Source organism: Lates calcarifer, linkage group LG7_1 (genome assembly GCF_001640805.2).
Source record: "Lates calcarifer isolate ASB-BC8 linkage group LG7_1, TLL_Latcal_v3, whole genome shotgun sequence".
NCBI classification, from domain to species: Eukaryota; Metazoa; Chordata; class Actinopteri; family Centropomidae; genus Lates; species Lates calcarifer.
The window spans coordinates 14,470,941-14,491,773 of record NC_066839.1 but is presented as its reverse complement, the minus strand read 5'-3'; the positions used below and the strand labels follow the sequence as shown (position 1 = coordinate 14,491,773).

The 20,833-nt window shown below is 42.3% G+C and overlaps 1 protein-coding gene across 9 annotated transcripts in view; it reads right to left on the bottom strand.

Annotated features, from left to right (window-relative positions):
- The window catches only part of epb41l2 (erythrocyte membrane protein band 4.1 like 2), a 50,227-nt gene that overhangs the window by 7,182 nt on the left and 22,212 nt on the right, over positions 1 to 20,833 (bottom strand). For 2 of the 9 annotated variants that reach the window (XM_018696054.2, XM_018696055.2), the window contains exons 7-19: positions 17,824 to 17,899; positions 16,388 to 16,484; positions 16,145 to 16,269; positions 15,880 to 15,967; positions 13,541 to 13,693; positions 13,303 to 13,400; positions 12,613 to 12,785; positions 11,632 to 11,717; positions 7,430 to 7,480; positions 7,193 to 7,225; positions 3,866 to 4,033; positions 1,866 to 1,934; positions 777 to 1,448 (exon numbers count right to left, since the gene is read on the bottom strand). In XM_018696054.2, the coding sequence (XP_018551570.1) occupies positions 777 to 1,448; positions 1,866 to 1,934; positions 3,866 to 4,033; positions 7,193 to 7,225; positions 7,430 to 7,480; positions 11,632 to 11,717; positions 12,613 to 12,785; positions 13,303 to 13,400; positions 13,541 to 13,693; positions 15,880 to 15,967; positions 16,145 to 16,269; positions 16,388 to 16,484; positions 17,824 to 17,899 (1,889 nt within the window). Of the gene's footprint in view, positions 1 to 776; positions 1,449 to 1,865; positions 1,935 to 3,865; positions 4,034 to 6,333; positions 6,394 to 7,192; positions 7,226 to 7,429; positions 7,481 to 7,509; positions 9,945 to 11,631; positions 11,718 to 12,612; positions 12,786 to 13,302; positions 13,401 to 13,540; positions 13,694 to 15,879; positions 15,968 to 16,144; positions 16,270 to 16,387; positions 16,485 to 17,823; positions 17,900 to 20,833 lie in introns of those variants that run through there. The other 7 variants (XM_018696061.2, XM_051071955.1, XM_051071954.1 and 4 more) reach the window with 7 other exon arrangements.

Sequence of the window (20,833 nt, the reverse complement as noted above, 5' to 3'; positions counted from 1 at the left end):
ACATGCACAGAACATGAGCCAATGAAACAAAGCAATGACTCAAATGAAAGGAAAAAAAAAAAAAACGGCGACTGAAATGTAAACAACATGCAGAGATGACATTCAAGATGAGCGGGTGGCATTTCCAAAGTGGTTGGCAATGACGATTTCCACAATACTGTTACCATGGTGACAGTGACAAGCCAATTAAACACTAACAAGAGAGAGAGAAACATCACTGCCAAAACACACGGAGGACACACACAAGTGCGCGCACACACAAACGCACTCCAAAAAGGTGAAATACAGCATGCAGAACAAAAATAAACATCTAAAAGCAACATGCACTTCCCACTTAGGCCCCATTTACTTCACAACACTAAAATACAATGCAGAGTAGGAGGCAGTAACAGCAACACACCACACTATGGGCGGCAGGAGTGGACTACTCATGTTGATAATGGTATGAAATATGGTGACAGTAGATAACAGACATTAAAATATAGGAAAATGGTGGAAATCAAAATACAGACCGAAACTTGACACCAAGACAATGGTGGTGAATTGTATATTCAACACTCTTCTGTCTGTTTTACTTGGATTTAACTGTACTTCTAAAGGAGTTTTCACAGGACAAAATGAGTGTGAGGATGTACATGGGGCTTAAATATTCACGCAAGCAGGAAGGAAACCAGCACTGTGGTAAGCAAGAAGGAAAAAAAGTGGGATGTTTCTACAGCTGGTAGGAGGGATCAAAGCCCAGGGAAGCTCCGCAGTCGGCCCAGTGAAGACTTTACCTCAGAGCAACAAATAACCTGTGGTCGGGATTCTGCTTCAACCAGAGAGGCTTCTCCGTTCATTTTGGGCTCCTCGTCTTCCTCTGCAGGGGCGACCAGCCCGGTCTCGGCCTCCTCCTCGGGCAGGGCGAGACCGTTAGGAGCTTCATCGGGTGTTATCATTGGATCGTCGGTGCTTTCCTCCGTCTCCCTCTCACCTTCTTTCTCCTGCTCTGTGTTCTTATTCTTCTCTGCCTCTGTGTCCTCTTTACTGGACTCCTCTACCTCTTGTTTGGTTTCTTCTGCGGGCTGAGTGATTTCAGCTGGAAGTGGAGCGGCAGCATCTGGAGCAGACACATCCTGCTCCGCTATCTTATCCTCTTCTTTCTTCTCCTGCTCTTCATCCTCTTCTTTCTCTTCTGGTATTTGTGTATGAGAGAAGGATACAGAGACATTCGGGTGGTACTCCGCTTCTTCCTCGCTCTCGCTCTCAGATGAAACGCTCTCCTGCTTCACTGCTTTTGCTTCCCCTGCTACCACTACTTCCACTTCAACCTTCACTTCCTGCTCTCTTGTTTCCTGCTCTGCAGGTGGGCCAGTGGGAGAGCTGCTTGTAACTGTGACAAGTCCAGGTTTGGTTGCTTTGGAAACCTCTTGGACGACAACGGTTTCTTCGATTTCAACTTCGGCCGTCTATACACACGCACATACACACGCACGCATGTACACATAGTGCACAGACATACACGCACGATGAGGTGCACACACACATACACAACAAACGCATGGAGACAAAAACAAAAACATAATATGATCATTGAACATAAACAAAAAAACAAACTACCTCAACTCAAAATAAATTAATAGCAAAGCAAAATCAGGAATAGAAAGAGGATGAAGATGTTCCAACTGTGGACCAAAAGACGTGAAAAGGCAAGAAGAACAAGTAGGAAGACAGACAAATGAACAGCCAAAGAATGGATGGCTGTAGTAGCAACATAAAATCTCAAGCTGCAAGTGGAAAATGAATGAAGGCATGAGGAATACAATGGATTGGAAAGCGTCATGAATGGAAGGCTGGATGGATTAAAAGAGGAGAGTTAGTACCACCTTTGCGGGTTCTTTGGTATCAGAGATCGCGCTATCGGCTGCGGCTGCTTCCGTTTGGGGCACACTCACCTGCGTGACAGAGAGGTTACCACGACAATCATCAATCACACGTTAGCAGTGACATCATCGTTGTTGGCAATTACCGATACGGTTATGCTTGTTATCATATCATGGGGAAGGGGCTGACTTTGTCATTTACTCTCTCACTCTTGGTCCTTTCATGCACAATCATGTTCATTTCCATACAATGTCATGTTCACTGCAGCAGGCAACGAATAGAGATGGGATAAGAGAGTAGAGAGGAGAACAGAAAATGAAAAGATGTGAGATGGACTGAAGAGGATATCCCATCAGTAAACACAGAAGCTCATCTTCACTGGGATAAAAAGACAAAAGAAACATGGCATTGAAGTCAGCAGTGTCCTTAGAGACCACCACAAAAACAGATCATATCATAATGAATTAGTCCACACTTTAAAATGTCTTGTGGTCCATAATAAAGGCTACAAAGTAAACACATTATGGTTTCTAATGATGGAAACTGCTGCTTCAATACCTGCTGCTTTTAACATAGTTATTTTTTTTTTCCTGAAGATGCTAGTGAAGCAAAGATTAAAAGAATGGAGCAGATTGTTACATTTGCATTCAATCCACATACATATTTACCATCACAAAACAGAACAGATGACACCCATGTCATTCACAGCTGTTAGTTGTCTTAGATTAGATTTATCATGCCCATTTTGCATCCACAGTTCATTTAGAATGAATGGCCCCTGATACAGAAGAAGAATTATCTCCATTCATCCAGCATCCACAGCAGGCATTATGGGTATATAGCATCTCTTTACTATGTGAAAACATCTGGCAAGCATCCTCAGCTAAGTGAGGCATTATAGGTTGTCAGTTTACTTTCAATGTGACTGACTTGTGGAGCAGATAAACTCTCCACAGAACAGTTCCTATAGTCAGTCAATGAAACGATGGCTGAAACAAATGTGAGTGGATTGTAATGAAAGTAAACTGACTCCTAAATGTTCAAGCAGTAGCAGGAGCAGCACCTGCACCTCGATGGCAGAGAGCGCAGTAGTAGTTGGGGAAATAAGAAGCCCTTGCGGTGCAGTAGTAGAAGTAGCAGATGAATATGTGGTTATAACAGCATCTAGTGTCGGCTCAGGGACACTGCAGGCAGCCTCGGCAGCTGAATAAAAGCCAGTGTAAGAGTGTCTACTGAAAAGTACAGAAGCTATCTCCTCTTCAAGACTCTACAGCAACACACAGACACACAGAGGGCAGAGCACAGAGAAGCAGAGAGAGACGAGAAATCACTCTGAGCAGAGAAACACAACAGCAATAACACAAGACAGAAAAACACACACATACAGCGAATCAAATAAAGAGTAGCCATGCTTTGCATCTGTAGTTTCTAATGATTAAGTAGAAACGAGTGTGTGGTGGAGAATATCACAGAAGTCAGTAATGCACACAAGCAGAATAAAACCCATATGCTTGAAAAAGTAAACTGTAATATGAGTCTGGCTGAAAAGAGATGAACAGTTGGTGACAGCGGCAGTTAGGTCAGTTTTGCAAGGAGAATTCCTACAGAAGTGAGTGAGTTATAAACAACAGGTCATGAAAACCCCACAATGGCAAAAGCATCATATGAAAACAGGGCAACTTAAGAGCAAGAGGAAGAAACCTTAGACAACTTGCATAAAAAAATATCTAAGAAATAATCAAATATCAAGGGTAAAAAAAAAAAAAAAAGGTAACAAAGGGACGGCGGGTGTAGTGAGACAGACTGAGGAGAGAAGAGGACTTTGAGTTTAAAATCATGTCAAAGCACACACATGACAACACGTGTTCTTCTCCCTGCAGAGACCGCATTGTTGTTTTTTTTGCAGCAAAACATGAAAATACAGTTTTGAAGCACTGCAATCCACTGCAAAATGGCATTTCACCTGAACAACCTTTGCAGGAAAAATGCTGGTGCAACGTACCACTTGTTGCTGCTGAATACGTATCGTTGTAGCGGGGGAGGAGGTGAGACGTTTCTCCCACTGGTTGGGCTGAGGAGGAGAGGGAGGTGGCGCCTCCATAAAGGAGCGTTTTAGCTGGCTAATGCTAGCTTGGTGTTTCAGAACCTCGTCTTGGGTCTTATCATGGTCCTAATGGGGGGGAGGCGGGGAAGAAGGGGGAAGGCAGGAAAAGGGAGATGAGGGAGGGGTGGAGAGTAAATGAGATGAGTACGGTTGAATGAGGGAGGACAGGTGGTAGGGATGAGAATGGGATAAAAAAAGAGATGTGGGGGCAGAGATGGGAAGGGAAAGAAGGTAGGAAGGAAGGAAAAAGTGTTGAGAAAGGAAAGAAAAGGAGGCACGGTGAGGAGCAAGGAATGAGTAGAGAAATGAGTTCGGAAGGCCGGAGTGAAAAGAGGGTTGAAAGTAGGGATGTGTTCATGGAATAGAGAGAGAGAAATGTAATGGGGAAAATGAATGAGGAAAAGAGGGAGGTAGGTGGGAGGGGAAGAAAGAGGGAAGGAGAGAGGGATCGGGAGAGGGGAAAAATTTGGTTCAACAGGTCACAGGAACATTAGTCTGTCAATCAGGAGGGAAACAAGATGGATGCCATGTCTCACTGGAGCCTTGTTTAAGAGCCTTGAATGAATTCTTAAATGAGGCTTTTCATCTCTATTTTGTTCAAGTGTGTGTGTGTGTGTGTGTGTATAAGCAGGCTGCAGTGAAACAGAGCTTCTCCATCTTGTTGAGGAGTTTTTCCTTCAGCAGGTCAGGAACAGCAAGGCAGACTGTAAAACATGGAGCTGATAGTGGTGATCACTGTGACCCTGACCTGCTCTCTTCTCATTTGCTCTTATTTACTATCATTTCTTATGTCTCCTCATCTCATCTCCGTCTTCCCATCTCCTTGGTTCCTCTACTCTTTCCTCTTTCCTGCTATTCCTCAGAAGCTGACTGCCTGAAACCACACCTTGTTAAGAATTTTCCTACTCCTACTTCTACTCTATTCTAAAATATCCCTGAGTTTAGTCTTCTAACCTTCTCAGCTTAGAGCACTGCATGCTATTCAGACTACTGTGCAGCTGCAAATACCAGCTGACAAAGGATCACTATCAGTCCCATGTTGCACAAAAGGATGTGTTGTTGTTGTTTTAGTATGTTATCAAACCACAAATCACTCGACGCGAGCAGCCAATCACCAGAAAACAGGAAGAGAGCTCCTCGTACGGGTTAGGGAGGCTGGATTAGTCAGGTTAGATACAGCTGCCTGGCAATAATCAAACTCTTTATACAGTCAAGGATTGGAAATACAACAAGATAAAATGGTCACAAAACAGCATTCAACATGCACAGAGCATGCATAAAAGTCACGTTCACACACCGCTGATCCTATTCACAAAGCAGCCATTGTGAACACGCGGGCTGGGAAATTTCTTTGAGGAACAAGTCTCATCTGTACTGTTGTGTACTAAGATAGACATCGAATAAATGTTTTGTATTTCATAGGTTCAGTGCTGTAAACACTTCAGTCAACCTGAACGTTGTGTCCATCCCTCAGGGAACATCAGCTATACGCATAAACTCCTGTTAACTTTCCTGATCTGATCAGTTCAACTGTAGTATTTTGGCCTGGTCTGTTGGGAGACCTCTACAACAAGCTAAAAATCACACGTCTGACATATTAAGGCCTTGTAAAGTTGATTCAGAAAATGTTTTACGTATGCATTAGTATGGCAAATGCTCATTCTCCTTTAAGCTCTATCTTGGCTTCCACCAACTCCTGAGAGAAAGGTCCAGCTCCTCAGCTGCTAAATGTTCCACTGTAGCAGACACTAATTTAGTCTGTCTGTCATTTAGTGCTGGGAAGTTTGTGTAATGTGGGGTTAGCAAAGCGTTTTTGCTGAAAAACAAAAACTAGGCTGGTAGAAGCAATGGATCCAAACAATGAGCTGAAAGATGCAAAAATCTTTGCAGAGCTCAGAATAATAACAGATTTAGCTGAAAATTCTCGATGGGTTTGTCACTTTGAGTGACCATCTTTCACATTACACACATCATTTGAGCTGTTGTTCATATAGGAATACTGATAAGTGCACCTTTAAGTGATATTTGTTTAACTTATCATAAATGACAACATTTCAGTATGAATTTCTGGCCCAGCTGTTGAAAATGGCTGCTGTGTGGATTAGGACAATTGCAACCTTGTCATACATAATTTTTCAATAACACAAGAATTACAAAAAAAAAAAACCTCGAAATATCTGAAATTGAGAGTAAATTTGATTAACAAACATCCACACACACATGCATGCACAGAGCCTGAGAGTGCGAGAGGGCAGCAGTCTTGTACAGTAAAGTACAGTACAGAGGAAGTTGTAGTTCTGATGGCGTCAGAGTACACAGAAACATGTAGTTCTTGTTTTCAGCCATCAGACGACGCCAGTACCAACCTCTAACATTAAATTACTGTGCCTCACATAAATATTGTCCCCATGCACTCTCATTGGACTCTGGAAGGCAGACATACAGCAAAAAATGAAATGGAGAAATTAATTAAAAAAAAGAAAAGAAATAAAGTTAACAAAAACAAAAAATAATGGTAATGTACTTTGTTTTAACTGTACAAAATGAATCTAAATCTGCAACAAAAATAATAACAATTGAATGAAATGAATTATAAATAAAGAAATAAGTCCTATAGAAAAAATAAATGGAGTATAAATAAAAAATCAGAGGCAGGCATGTTGTGACACGGCCAAAATGTCTCAAACTGTGATGAAGCCTGGAGGATGGGTACAAGCACAAATTCTGGTTGGTTATTCTGTTGCACTCGTACCCATGTTAACACAATTGAAAGCATTCAAAACATCACCAAACCAACAAACATTTACAAAAACCAACAAACCTCAATGTGCTTTCAGTGAAACCCAGCAATTATGATAAGAACCACAGATGTAAATCCAGAGAGCAAACTGAAACTGTGAAACCATAAGCCACAGCAGAACAACCGAAAGTGAAGATTTTGGGTGAAAGTGCCCATTCAGGATCAGTTTTTATACTCAGGTCCGTGAAAGGAAGGGTAGGATAAGAGACTATTTGAATATCCTTAAATGTTGTTTTATGCATACATATTCCAGATTGGGTCTTTGGTAGCTGAGAAATTTTAAAAACTGACTCTGTGTCATCACATCAGGGCGATTTCACCTTAAAAGAGAAAAAAGAACCAAACCAACAAACCAACCAACACGGGGAGAGCAAATGATTGACAGACCAAATACGCAATCAAATAACCAATAACAGTGTTTGAACCTGAGAGAGGGCAGCCTCACTGGCTCCAAGTGACTGTTGGTGGGGTAAAGTCAGGGAGAGAGTAAGGACAGGTTAGGTTTACTACATGTGTGCTCCACTACACCATAAACCCAGTTCCATTCAATATCCACAACCATCTCCACACTAGTTCATAACACATAAGTATCTTTTATTACTCCTACATCATTTTTCCTAAGAATTTGTAAAGCATGCTGGGTAAAGACAGGCCCTACAGACCTGGGTAGGTGTGGCTTCAGCATCACCAGGGCTTAAGTCCACCTCCTTAACCTTCAGTGTCGTAGCCATGGCGATGGTAGTTATGACAAAATGAGGGGGGTGAGGGGCACGAAGAAAGAAAAAAGTGAAATGGATGATGGGAAAAGCAATTTTCTTCCCCAGCAGCTTTGGCGTTAGGGAGGACTGCTGGTCATGTGACCTTTGCACCAAACCCACAAACCCATTCAACATGACAGGAGAGCTAGATGGTAAATAAAGGGAGACAGCAGGTGCTACTGACTGCTCTTGTCCAATATTTTTAAAAGTATATTCTTATCCTATAATTTAGAACATGTCCGAGTCAGGTTCACTGCATCGACAACAAGTAAAACACTACGACTGCTGTAATTCCTGTGAAGGTTTTTAAGACACCAATGCTACTTTTTAGTAAAGAGACCAGCTTTTACTTAAGCAGACTTCTAATCACTTACTCTGGCAATGAGCAGAATATGCCAGTATTCTTTCCGACACTTCTGCTGAATATAACGTACTTGTTCAACAGCTTGATTCAACCAATGTCAAATGGCCACCACAAAAACGCCATTACACATTTACTTAAAAACAAACAACAGACTGGGGTTGGAGGAGAGAGTCCTGAACCTCTGGGATCAGGGTAAGTGTAACACTGTTTACTATTAACATTCATTAGCAATACTATACAAATCCAATACGCTTTAAGTGCTATAGGGTTGAGGGGGTAACGGTATCTACCTATATATACAGTTATAACATCTAATCTACTAATCTCTCTAATCTTTTCCTGTGCTTCAAAGGCAAAATGCAGCAACTGAAAATAAAATGAGCTTATTGCTTAAGTGTTCATTTATCTCCTATATTACAAGTTAATACCATTATGTTATATCATTTGATGACTCGACATTAACCTGTGTGACAACTAATAATGATCTTCAGATCTCTCAAAATATGTTCTGCACGTCACTACATGTTATTGTATTTTGCCTTTGTAAGTTAAATCTTATAACTCTGTCCTTCCCTCACACCTGATAAAGCTATATAAACAATATGATAGTTTCTCTATTTCAGCATTGATCATCCTTCAACTCTCTGGATTTAAATACTTTGATTAATCTTTCTTATTCTACGCTTTGTTTTTTGTTTATTATCAACAATACAGTGGGCAGGGTGCAGGGGTGGTAGGAAAAAGAAAATGTCAAGTAAAGGAGGTGTTGGTGGGGCGGTGCAGGGAGGTGACATTCACACATAAACTTTACACATTCAACCATAGAGGAGGTCAAAGGAAGAGAGGAGTGGAGGTGGGGTGGTAAGGTAGGGTGTGTAAGAGTGTGTGTGTTTATGCAGCAGGGTCGCACATCTCTTGTGTCCAGGTAGCGCTTGTGTGAGCGTGGTGTCTGATGCGAGGAGGTGTGTGTGCCTGCGTGACAGGAGAGGCGAGCGTGCTGAGATCAGCGCTCGACTGATCCTCGGCCTGATCGCTTTCGGCGATAAACGTCGGCAAAACTGCCCTTCGTTGGCTGGAGACCACGTTCTCTAAGTAACACAGGGTCAGGCCGAGAGGCGTGGCCAAAATCAGAGCCAGGACCAAAGACTGGCTCGCCGTCAGCATCACAACCAACAGGAAGACGACTAACAGGCAAGGGAGAAACAGAGGGGAGGGATTTAGAAGGTAGCGATGCACAGATGCAACGAGGTTTGAGCGAGAGGAGGAGGAGGGAGTCAGGAGAGAAGAAAGGTAGGAGGACAAGGGCAGAGAGGAGAGGGAGGAAAAGGGAGAGACAGTTGGAGGGCGGGGGAGAGAAGACACTGAGGGCAGACGGAGTTGTGTTGGGAGCAAAGGACAAGCCGGAGCCAAACTAATGAACTTAGTAGGGAGATAACAAGTAAAAAACGCCACAAAATGATTCAGTTTTACTGCCAAACTGTTAAGAATTTGTCGTAATCTGGATACAGTCATGTTGGAAATGATAGATCTGGGGGTGCTGACGGTAAAAATCTTTAGTTTCCGTGCTGACTTGGACATTAGCTTGGACACAGTAAGGGTCGAAAAGCTCAGTTTCTTTACTAATCCTGAAAATAGCTTTGCGGGCAGACGCATGTTTCCACTCTTCCCGGACACGGAGAGAAAACACAGGATGAACGAAACGTATTTGACCACTCCTCTCAGAGAGAACCAGCTCCGCCAATTTTGCAGTCCAGATGTTGCTCTGGTTTCAGCCAGGCAGCTCTCGTCAACTCCCGAAACCTTTGTACTGTAAGATTGGGAGCTAGTGAGTGGGTTAGAGGCTTGAGGGTTTTGTGCAAGGTGTTCAAAATCAGCCAGCTGCTGATCTGAGGTGACGGAGGCGTATGAGGGAGGGGCCCAGGGCGTGTCGGTAAGGTCCTCATCTTCGGAGATGTCTGACAGGCCGTGGTCGAGCTCAGAGATGGAGTCGAGGGATGGGGGGATGGAGGAGAGTGAGGATGATGAGGAGAAGGAGAGAGGAAACATGAAGATTGACTGATGGGGGAGGATTGAAGGAGAGAAAAACACACACAGGAAGAAGAAGAAGGGAAAAGAGGGGAAAAGGACACAACAAGACAGAGAGAGAAAATAACAACAACAACAACAAAAAAAAAAAAAAACAGCAGAGACATAGAGTGGGTGGGAAAAGAAAGGAGAGACCCGCACATGCACATCCACAAAGTGTAGGAGCAAACAAGCAGCGGAGGTAAAACAGGTTCAAATTAAAACCCAAACAATGTGCATTTAAAAAAAAATCATTTCATTTTTTGTTTTCATGAAATGATGGCAAAAATGAGAGCATGCAAAAGGGGAGTGAGAAAAACAAACAAAAAAAGGAGCATGTGAAGGAAAAAAGAGAAGAGGGAAAGAGACATAACATTAGTCAGTGAACAGCACACCACAATAGGTTAAAAGTGAACACAGCCGGGTGGAGCATAGAGCGGAGTACAGTTGTGCGCAAAAACAGTGTCAACAGGGTGCCGCCACTAAACGAAGGTTAGGACAGAGGTCAGGTCCACAGTGCTGGGGTGTGAGCGAGGGCGAGGAGGAGGAAAGGGAAAGTGGGGGGTGAAACAGGAGGCATGCGTAACATACAATAGGAGCCCACGTAAACTCCTGTGCTGGGCTTGGTTTAGGACCGGACGCAGTCCTACCATGGACACAGATCCGCACTACAGGACACTTGTGAGTGGAGACGCCAGAAGGTGCAGCCTCATGTCAAGTCACACACACCTGCATGGCTAGCTGCTCTTGTAAAGACTAGCTGTAGCTGCAAATGCTAATAGACTCTCTATCTCCCTCTCTTTCTCTCTATGTGTCCCCTCCTCTCATACACACACATATGGGCATATTAAGGAGACAAAAGGCAAAGGGTGGCTGCCTTCTGTTCCTTGTAGTGGTCCACCTAGTGGAGGAAAAGGTCAGTATCTAAAGAACCAAGTGAAACAGAAAACACACAAATGCAGGGTTCTTATTTTCTGCACCTATGGATCAGCATATATAAGCCCTGTAAACCTCTGAATACTAAATACTGAATACGAACTAAGAGCCCCGCAGCTGACGGGTGTGGCCATTGCATCCTGAGGATTAAATGTCTTCAGACAATAATCTGAAACCGTGGCTGTTGATGCTGCGGACAAAGCCAAGACCCCAGACTTTTATTTCAGTTCTGGTGACAATTATTAATGGCTTTACCATTTTATTGATCCCACCCAGCCTGCTATGGATCTCCAGATATACAGTACATACTGGGCCCAAAGTAATACTTCCTCTACTTGACACTTGGAAACACTCAGGATAGTGATGCTAGTCTTCTATATGTGTATATCACATATTACCATATTAGCATAGCCAGAAATGTGTCATAATTAATAGTGTTGATCGTGACGCACACACTAAGAATTCATGTATGCAAAATTAAATCTGCAGGTGCTTCTACATGATTAACAAGATGCTGAACTGAAGTCTATGTCTCAGATTGTCTCTTTCCATCACCTCCATAAATACTACCTGTCTCTCTCTGGTAAAAAAAACAAAAAACAAACATATATATAACAGTGCCTGTGGACTCCAAATGATACTATAATGACAGCAAATCAAAAATCTTGCAATGCAACTTTCTGTCTTGTTTTCCTGAGCTCATGAACATAATTTAAACTACATTATACACACAAGCACACACCTTAGAGTCAGAGTGGAGCTCCAGACGGGGCTCACGTCCGTTCTCAGCTGTGTCCCTCCCAGCTTCAGTTATGCTGATCACTGGTGCTAAAGGAATGACAAACACACAAACAAAATAAAATTAATAAAAACTCACACAGGAGTCAGAGCCATATCTCAGTTTCATCCTATATGATGACAAGCAGAAGTAACCAGAGCAGTTAGGATTTTACAAAGTCAAAGCTTGTTCATATTTGCATGAATTTCACTGAGTTGATTCCCTCACAACTTAACAAAGATGTTGGCTTGTAGTGGATTGATGTGTCCAGCAGGGGGCAATGTAAGACAGTGGAATGAGTCTGACACAGATGAAACAGAGGCACACAGCTGCATAAGGTGGCATCTCATCAGAAAAGCACAAAAAACCCAGTATGCACTGTTTTCCAGAGACAATAAAATATATACATGATGCTGTGACAACAACTCATTTGAATATACTGATATGCATCATGATTCTGCAGAGATACAGAGTCCTAGTTAGAGTTCACCAGCACAGCACTGCACAGTTATTTAAAAGTTAGGAGCCATTGTGTACTTGCTCATTATTGTGCTGTCTATGTCATAGTTTTTGATTTTTGATGTGATTGACGTGAGTACTGTATCTACATGTTGTATTTCTTTCATCATAAGGGCCTCTGTCTGACACACACATAACATTCTCTCTTTTATTTCGTTCTGTCTTCTTCTCTGTCTCTCTCTGTGTGACAGGAAACATATGCTGCAGCTATTTCCTGTATCTGGTCAGATACTGAGCATTTTACATCCAAACACACACACACACACAACCACGCGCAATCCCTCCATCCATGACCCCACTTCCATTTGGCCATCATTCCTTCCATTCCTCTTTTCGCCTGCCTATCCATTTATCAAATTTTGTTCGGAACGAAGCTGGAATGTCATGTTTTTCGGCTGTGGTGTGAGTGTTGCGTGAGTGTGTTACCTCCGTCCAGACTGCGGCTGATGCGTTTCGACGAGGTGCGTTCAAAGCTGGGAGCGGGTCGGTCTATGAGGGAGCTGGCGAGGCGGGTCTGGGCCTGGGTTCGTCCACTGTAGCGGAACTTGGAGCCCAGAGTCAAGAAGCGGGCCTTGGTGGGAGGTTCTGGGGCATTTAACCTGGGGACAAGACACAAGAAGGGAGGGAGGAAGGGGAACAGAGATGAGTGGGGGGGTGCAGTAGAGGAGCGTGAATTTTAAAACTTATGCAGAGTGATTTACTTTGCAATAAAATCAAACAGTCGCAGTTATATATCCATGTGGAAGAGAGGAAAAATGTTTTAAGACAACTCCCCCTTCAACAGGATATTAAAGCTTATTCCACTCTCTCTCTTACACACAGACATGCAAACATGCAGACAGAGCACACTCCTGCAAACACAGCAATGCTAGGCGCTTAGGTATTAGAGTTTATGTTTTCCTCCAGGCATCAGACTAGTTTAACAACTATGAGATAAACTCTATCCATTTGTTTCCTGGTTTTGCTGGAGATTCAGCGTTCTCTTGAGCCTGATGAAATGACATCAGTCCACATTATCTAAGAAGCTGTTTCGATACCCTGTAAACCTCTGAAATCCATGTCCATATTCAATACATGTATTCTTCGCAGTGTGTGTTTGAGTGTGTGCATTTTTACCTGAAGAAACTATGATTCTCCACACAGACTTTCCACAGCTTTTTGGCAGATCGATGATTCTGGAGTTTGAATCCCACCGTGCTCTCAAACTGCTCCGTCTATGAGAAATGAGAAACAAAAATGAAGATATTTTATCCACCATAGAAGAAACTATCTGAAAGTATGCCCTGTAAGATATGTGTACTCTGTTAACATTAGAGAGAATCTTTCATTTCTGGTGCTGCGTTCTTGTGAGTACCTCTCCTGGTCTGATCTTAATGTAGAAGTTGTTCCTCTTGTATGAAATCTTGAGTATTTTGGGCCAAGCAAAGCGATTTATCCGAAGTCTGTCTTTGTAAACCAGGAGTCCGTTGGCGCACACACCCAGCATGATGTCCACACCCTCAGAATCCTGAAACATCCAGATACAAATGTGCATAAAATACATACATTTTATTGTGGAAATTATGAATTAATTCACTAGCTATATCAGATCATCCTGTACAATTGATTTGTAAAGTAGTCTGCTTAAGGTCAACAGAAACTCAATTACCACACACACAAACACTGTGGTTCGGCACGACTGTAACACAGTTAGCTGGCAGACTAACGCACTAACAAAGCTTTTAAGTCCAAGGCCATCTGGTAATGGTAAGGGGGGTATTGATTACAGTAGTGAATTAACACAGGAAAAATCTGTTGGACTAATGGAGGAGGCAATATGGTGATAATGGACAGTTTTACTGGGACACATACACACACACACACACACACACGTCACATGGCCTTGCCATGCTATTAGCTGGTCATCGATCTGTCCTTGTGTTGCCACTACAGACTCGTTTTAGCACTTTGGCTTGGACACATTGACAAAGTGGAGGTAGCTGGGAAAACAATCTTCCATCTGCTTTTTGTCGTTTTAGGTATGGTATGTTTACATGTCTCAGAAAAGCCCAAACAGAATGAAAATGCATCACTTCAGTCAGAATAAACAGGTCCCGCCCAGAGGTGTAGTATAAACCTCATAACCGATGAAGAGAAAAACTGTACCATGTAAATGATTTAACCTGATTACTTGATTGATTTACTTGATTCTAGTTGACTGGCGGGTTCCAAGCTGAAGTGTCCCTCTGCTTTGAGTTTGTTTTTAATACAACCTGAACATGACTGAATGCCTAGACGGTAGGAGCTGATCAAACATGAGCCAAAGAGATAAGATACCCGTTGCAGAAGAAGAACGCATGACATATTCATCACTTTTTTTCCACATAGCTGTTCCGATTAAATGCATCGCCACGCATGTAAACACCGGATCGTATTAAATCATACCACATGTAAACAGCTGACCTGAAATCTTCAATCGGAATGAAAGAACGTGTGAATCTAGTATCTACTACTTAGTGACTGTAACAAGAAGCATGTGGTGTTTGAAGCTAAGATTACTTGTGATCACTGGAAGAGTGCCTCAGTTTTGAAGGTAATGCCAACCATCTGTTGTAGACGCTCCATTTATTCAGTATTACTCAACATTTAATTGCAGGAATAACAGGTGACAGCCAGCTATGATGTAACAATGAAGGCTGAGTTTGATACCTGCAAACAAAGACACAACACCCTCTATCCAATTCCATTCCCTTAAAAGTGCAATGTTTTTTTTAAAAAAAAAAAACACTTTATGGTTACTATTTAGGTACAGTGTTATAATATTGTGTTTTAATTTTAGTACTTTATCAAACAGTGTTATGTCGATGATGATAAGATCAATTGAGTTAATGCAGGTTAAAAAAAACAAAACAAACAATAACACTGTCAAACACCAACCTAGAAATGCCTTACATTAATAAAGAGTGTGTAATTTTTACTTATATTTGCCAATAATTTATGTTCATCAGGATTCTGATAATATTGAGTAGTCAAAACGTGACTAACAGTATCTGAAAGGGTTTCTTTCTGTACCTCGGGGTTATGAAACTTGCACAACAAATTAATGGAACAGGACAGAAATAGGTCTGCTGCTTGAATTCCCACAACTTTGGTATGCTGTAAAAAAAAGATTTTCAACATTTGAATCGCTCTCTCTGCTGCTCTCATCTTTTTCCCTGGTTCTCTGTCTCTGTGTGGCAAACAAGTGGAGCATGCCCTTAAAGGGGACTCGCCTCTTTCTATCTTTAAAGGATCTGTCCCCGTCCCACTCTAACCTCATCTCCGTCCCTCATTTCTTTGTCTCCTCTCTGTCCTCAATCTCACATCCTCTCTTTCTATTTAAAGCCTCCCTCCCTCTCTCTCCCTCTCTCATGCATATTTCCCCATCGTTTCTGCCCATCTTGCACAAAGACACACAAACATACTCAGACACACATGGAAACATGCACGCACTCTGCTGATGACCTGCTATCCCAGAGAGAGAGAGAGACTGGTTGTTCCCATGGCAATGGCCTCCCTGAGTGTTTGTACAGCTGACACACACACACACACACACAGATACAGCGACACAAACATGCAGACACACCGACACACACGTCCCACATCAAAGAAACTCTGCTAATCCCCAGATGTCAACAACAAAGGAGAGGAGAGAAGAGGGGGATTCATTTGTACCTTGGCATGGTGCAGGTCCACCCCATACATGGACAGTTTCTTTGCATTTTCTAGAAACTGGGCATCAGCTTGTGCTGGTGTCATTCCCCTAAACAGAAAGAAAAAGCAAATTACCACAAACACTCTCAGATTAAAAATAGTATAGTGGCATAAATCCATAATGTTTGAATTACACAGTAAGTAACATAAGTAAACAAATCTACAACTGACAAAAAACAGCATAGTTGCTGTCCCTAACTGACCACATGGCCATGTCCTCTCTCACCTATGGGACTTATGGAGTTCAAGAATCTTCTCCTCCATCTCTTTGTTCTGATTGGGTGCAAAGGTCAGCTGGCTGATGTAGTCCAGAGGCCGAGGTTGGTCGGGTTCATAGTCACCAAATTCTGCCTGTAAACCAATAAAAACCAATTCACTTATTCTAAGACACATAAGGACACTCAGTAGCTCCTTCTCTACCTGTGCACCACACAAGCTTACACATTACCACACACACAGAGTACTATACCTGCAATGTGTATGACCCCAGCAGAGCGTGAGTGACAAATGAGCAAGGCAGTCGACCAGAAGCCACATCTTCACGGAGCTGCAGGCACAACAGGTACCTACAAGAAAGGAAAATGGAAAAAAAAGGGACTGGCTTTTAGTTGAATCAAAGTCTATTCACAACAAGAAAAAACTTGTTTTAAGCCTTTTCTTTGAACTAAAAGCGGCTCGATCTTTCATGATAATAATAAAACAAACTGTGTAACCATATTGCTTCCCCTCCTGTGTGGCTCAAGCACAGGGTCAGCTGGTGCGGATTAAATGTCTTTGTTGGTGCTGTATTTGTTGTATAATTTTCTTGGTATGCTGGTACACTGGTTTGTTGGAATAACCTTACATCTAATCCTCACCATCACATCACAAAGACACACTCAGTTGCGTAACATGTACGTTTGGAGTTAGTCAACTGTCCTGTGGTCGTGTGGACTTCCGACCGGGTAAGCTGTTCTCGGCTGTAAACCTTTATGGAAGAATTCATTATGTGAATGGAGCTTCTGAGTGAATGACTAATTCAGACACCCCAGGGTGCTGGTAAATGTATCAGCCTGGCCGCTGAAAAATGTCATTCAAAGTTACTTTAGCAGGACAGACACTTGGTGACACGGAGGCTTAAACCCCAGTCATCCAGTTACAAGGCTTCTCTCCACTGAGTCAATATACAGCCCCTGGACCATATTGTATTTATGTGAATAAACATTATAGTACAGTCAGTAGGAAACCCTGTCAAACAGAGATGGAGTTACAATCAATCTGCCTGTTGAAACTCAATAAAAGATAAGTAGGAAAAGTTATACCTCTATAGTACTGGAGGAGATTTACTGTAGCCAGGCTGTGTCAGTCATTTGTTGGTACCTGTCTAAGTGAGTGTATGCGTGTGGGTGAGTGAGTGTGTGTCCTCAATTAGCCTTTCGCTGCAACCATCAGAGAAGTTGTTCGCTCCATTAGACATACACTTCACCCTAAACGCTGTGTGCTTGGAGCATGCTCGTGTGTGTGTGTGTGCATATGTATAAATACAAATGAATTTCAAATGTGCTCAATGCCAACTTGTGTCTTTTTTTTAACTTTGGCTGTGTGTCGCAGACAAAGTTAGCAACGAGGCGATGACCACACAGCAACGTTTACAGAAGAGCTAAAGAGTCAGATTTTTTTCAGATGCTGGTGGAGACCAAAAACAGAGCTAAATACTAAAGACTTACATTTGTTAGGTAGCCAGAAACAACACTCCAAATAAATGCTAATGTCACTCTGTCTGTGAAAATAGCCAACTGTTTGCTAACACATTTGCTATACCAACTTTAAAAGGCGATGAGATGTAAGAGTGTTTACAGCTTGTTCCATTGACCCAAATGGCCACAAAAAACATGAAGTAATGCAGATTTAAGTAAACATCAGTACCTGGTAATGTCTTCAGTGAGCAGTGAGGGATCAGGAGGGTAGAACTTGACATTGAATGCAAACTGCCAGTTGTTACCTGAAGAAAGTGAGATTGTTGTTCAGAGTAATGCACAATAACATTACATTCAAGGTGCAGCAGAATATGCACATAGAAGAACTAGAAAAACATATTCTAGAATGGGAATTAGAGATTTTTATATCAGCATTATGATCAAGGTGGTCTGTATTTCTATGCATCTATCTCTCTGTCCACTTCCATCCATCCCTCTGTGTGTGTGTGTGTGTGTGTGTGTGTGTGTGTGTGTGTGTGTGTGTGTGTGTGTGTGTGTGTGTGTGTGTTTGAGAGACAGAGAGAGGCTGGTGTCAGTGAGGGCAACTAATTCAGAACAGCTTTTAGAGAGCACTAAGCCTGGTACATCACGCATGCATGCATACACACACACAAATAAGCAGTAGATCTGGTATTGCATAACCTCATTCTAGCTCAACCAAATAACTGTAATCTTTACCATCATCAGAAACAAAAGCCATATCACCACTATCTTCATCATGGTTTCCTTTTGGATAGCACTAATTTCATTTCAGTGTTCATTTGGCTCCAATTTCCTATTCTCATTCCTGCAGGACGCCATATTGCCATGCTCACCACCCTGTTCTGTCTCCACGCTTTCTTCGCTGCTCGGCTCCACCCGGCAACGCGCACATATACACGTGTACACACACTTGATAAAAGATGGAGATCACATCATCTGGAAAATTCGATCAGGGAGAGGCTGACGTCACACCAAGACCATTTCCTCCCCCCAAGGCCATGGACACATGCATGTATACATTCATGCACAAGTGGACACACGGCGACAATCTCACATAGAGAAACACACACGGACGCAGACCCTTCACAGCTGCATCCCAGAGGAGCAGGAAGGATGGGAGACACTGTGACATCACATGAGGAAATTCAACAATAACACTCATTTACTGCAAAAGATGGAAAAGGTGCATTTTTTTTTTTCCACTGACCATTTTGTCACTTATTGTAAACATAGAGAGAAGGTATTTCTGCTTTCCTGTAAAGTGTGTGTCCTCTGGCGTGTGAATATCGATGTGTTTAAAGTGTATGAGAAATGTGACCGAGTGTGGGAGTGACTGAGATTGAGTTTGTATGTCTTGTCGGCAGCACTAAGTGCTCTGGGAGTCTCTTGTGACCATTTCTTCTTTCTACACAACCACGCGCCGCCAATCACTCCTCCTCATGACGCACAGAATATATACGCACACACATACATACAGTAATACACGCCATATCCATCACCTCCCCCATGTCCAATCTACTCTTCCCAGCAACACTTCCTCCACTCTCTTCGTAAGAACAGTTTCTAATCACAACTCCTTACTGCACCTTTTTTTTGGGTGAACTGTTCCTTTAAAAAAAAATTTTTTTTCTAAAGAATTCTTATTCAGTCATGATTGCTTTTATGAGCCTACAAAATTTTGCATTAGCAGTGTGTGAATTCTAGCAAATGCTTGTGTAGCAACAGACCAGGAAGCACAGTTTGAATTCCAGTTTAACTTTGTCGGCTCAGGTCTTCTCTTCATTACTTATGTGTTAAAGAGGTAAAGAACACAAAATCAAAACATCTGTCCCTTACTTCTCAACACAGAAACTGAACTGAACTGGCTGCAAATGTACACTGACAGTGCACTGATGGTATCAGCATGGTGAGACGCCCAAACGTTAGTTTGATTATGGGGAGAACATGAGTGCTGCTGTTAAACATTAACAATAGCCACATGCACTGCAGAGGTCTACTTCCAGGACTAAATCCAGACTGGTCAGCTTTTCTGCTTGGCTTCCAGCGAAATTAAGCGTGACTTCGAGAGTGAGACGAAATCCTTGTTCTCATTACCTGTAGAGGTGAAAACTAAGGAGCTCGCTCGCTCGCTCAAAAGTACCACTGGAAGTAAACTTGAGGATTGACAGTTTTTCATGCTGGCTGGCTGAATTTCCATGGTATTTCATGGCATGGTATTTCTAACAATGGAAATCATTTGACTTCAGAGAGCTCAGTTTTTTGGCCCAAGTTTCATTTTCATTGGCTCTCAGTGTAATTTCTGATTCCAGATACTTACGCCTACATGGAGTAAATTTTCTTTCACAGTTCTTCCCTATTATTTTTCCCATTTTTTCATAAGTGCTGTCAAATTTTTTTTCAACTTTTTACCTGACCTACATGTTTTTCTTCATCTTCCCTCCCATCTTCAAGGATATTTACTGTTACTTTTGTTTTACTTTTTTCCTGAGTAGATTTACCTTATTCTAGTGGCCTTGATGTAGGACGCTTATTGGATGTTGGAAGTTTTTCTTCATTTTTGCATCCCACTTTCAAACCAGATTGCCAAAGACACAAAAAGCAGACCCACCAACACTGCGCTTGTCAAGTCTCAGATGTTGAGCTTAACCACAGACAGAACCTTCATAATCATACTACTAAACAACAACCCCAACAAAATCTGTAGGATAAGTTCATCTCCAAGATTAGTGACTATTGATATTGTATTTTTGTGCCTTCATCAATAAAATCCTCATCTTAGAGGTGACAATTGCAACACCTCTATTTTAGATTTTACTTTATATTACAGGCGGGTCTAACAAGGCTTTAGCAGCTTTGATCTTTCCAAAATAATTCACTGACCCATGAAAAACAAATGCTTAGGTCCCAGCCTAGTATGTAGTGACGCAGAGTTGTGATGGCTGAGTGTGGACTCACAGGAATTTAGAGTCCAAATGGTGTCCAGTCTGTCATTTGTGTAGTACTTTGTCTCCAGACACACACAGGCAGAGGCATCCAACTCACACGAACACAGGCACACACACGATAATACAGTCCCTCTCTCTCTCTCTCTATCTCTCTGTGTAAACATTCACACACACAGAAAAATGTACATGGATGAACACATGCGGCCAGATGAATATCACTCATCCATGAACCACAGACACACACAGCGACAC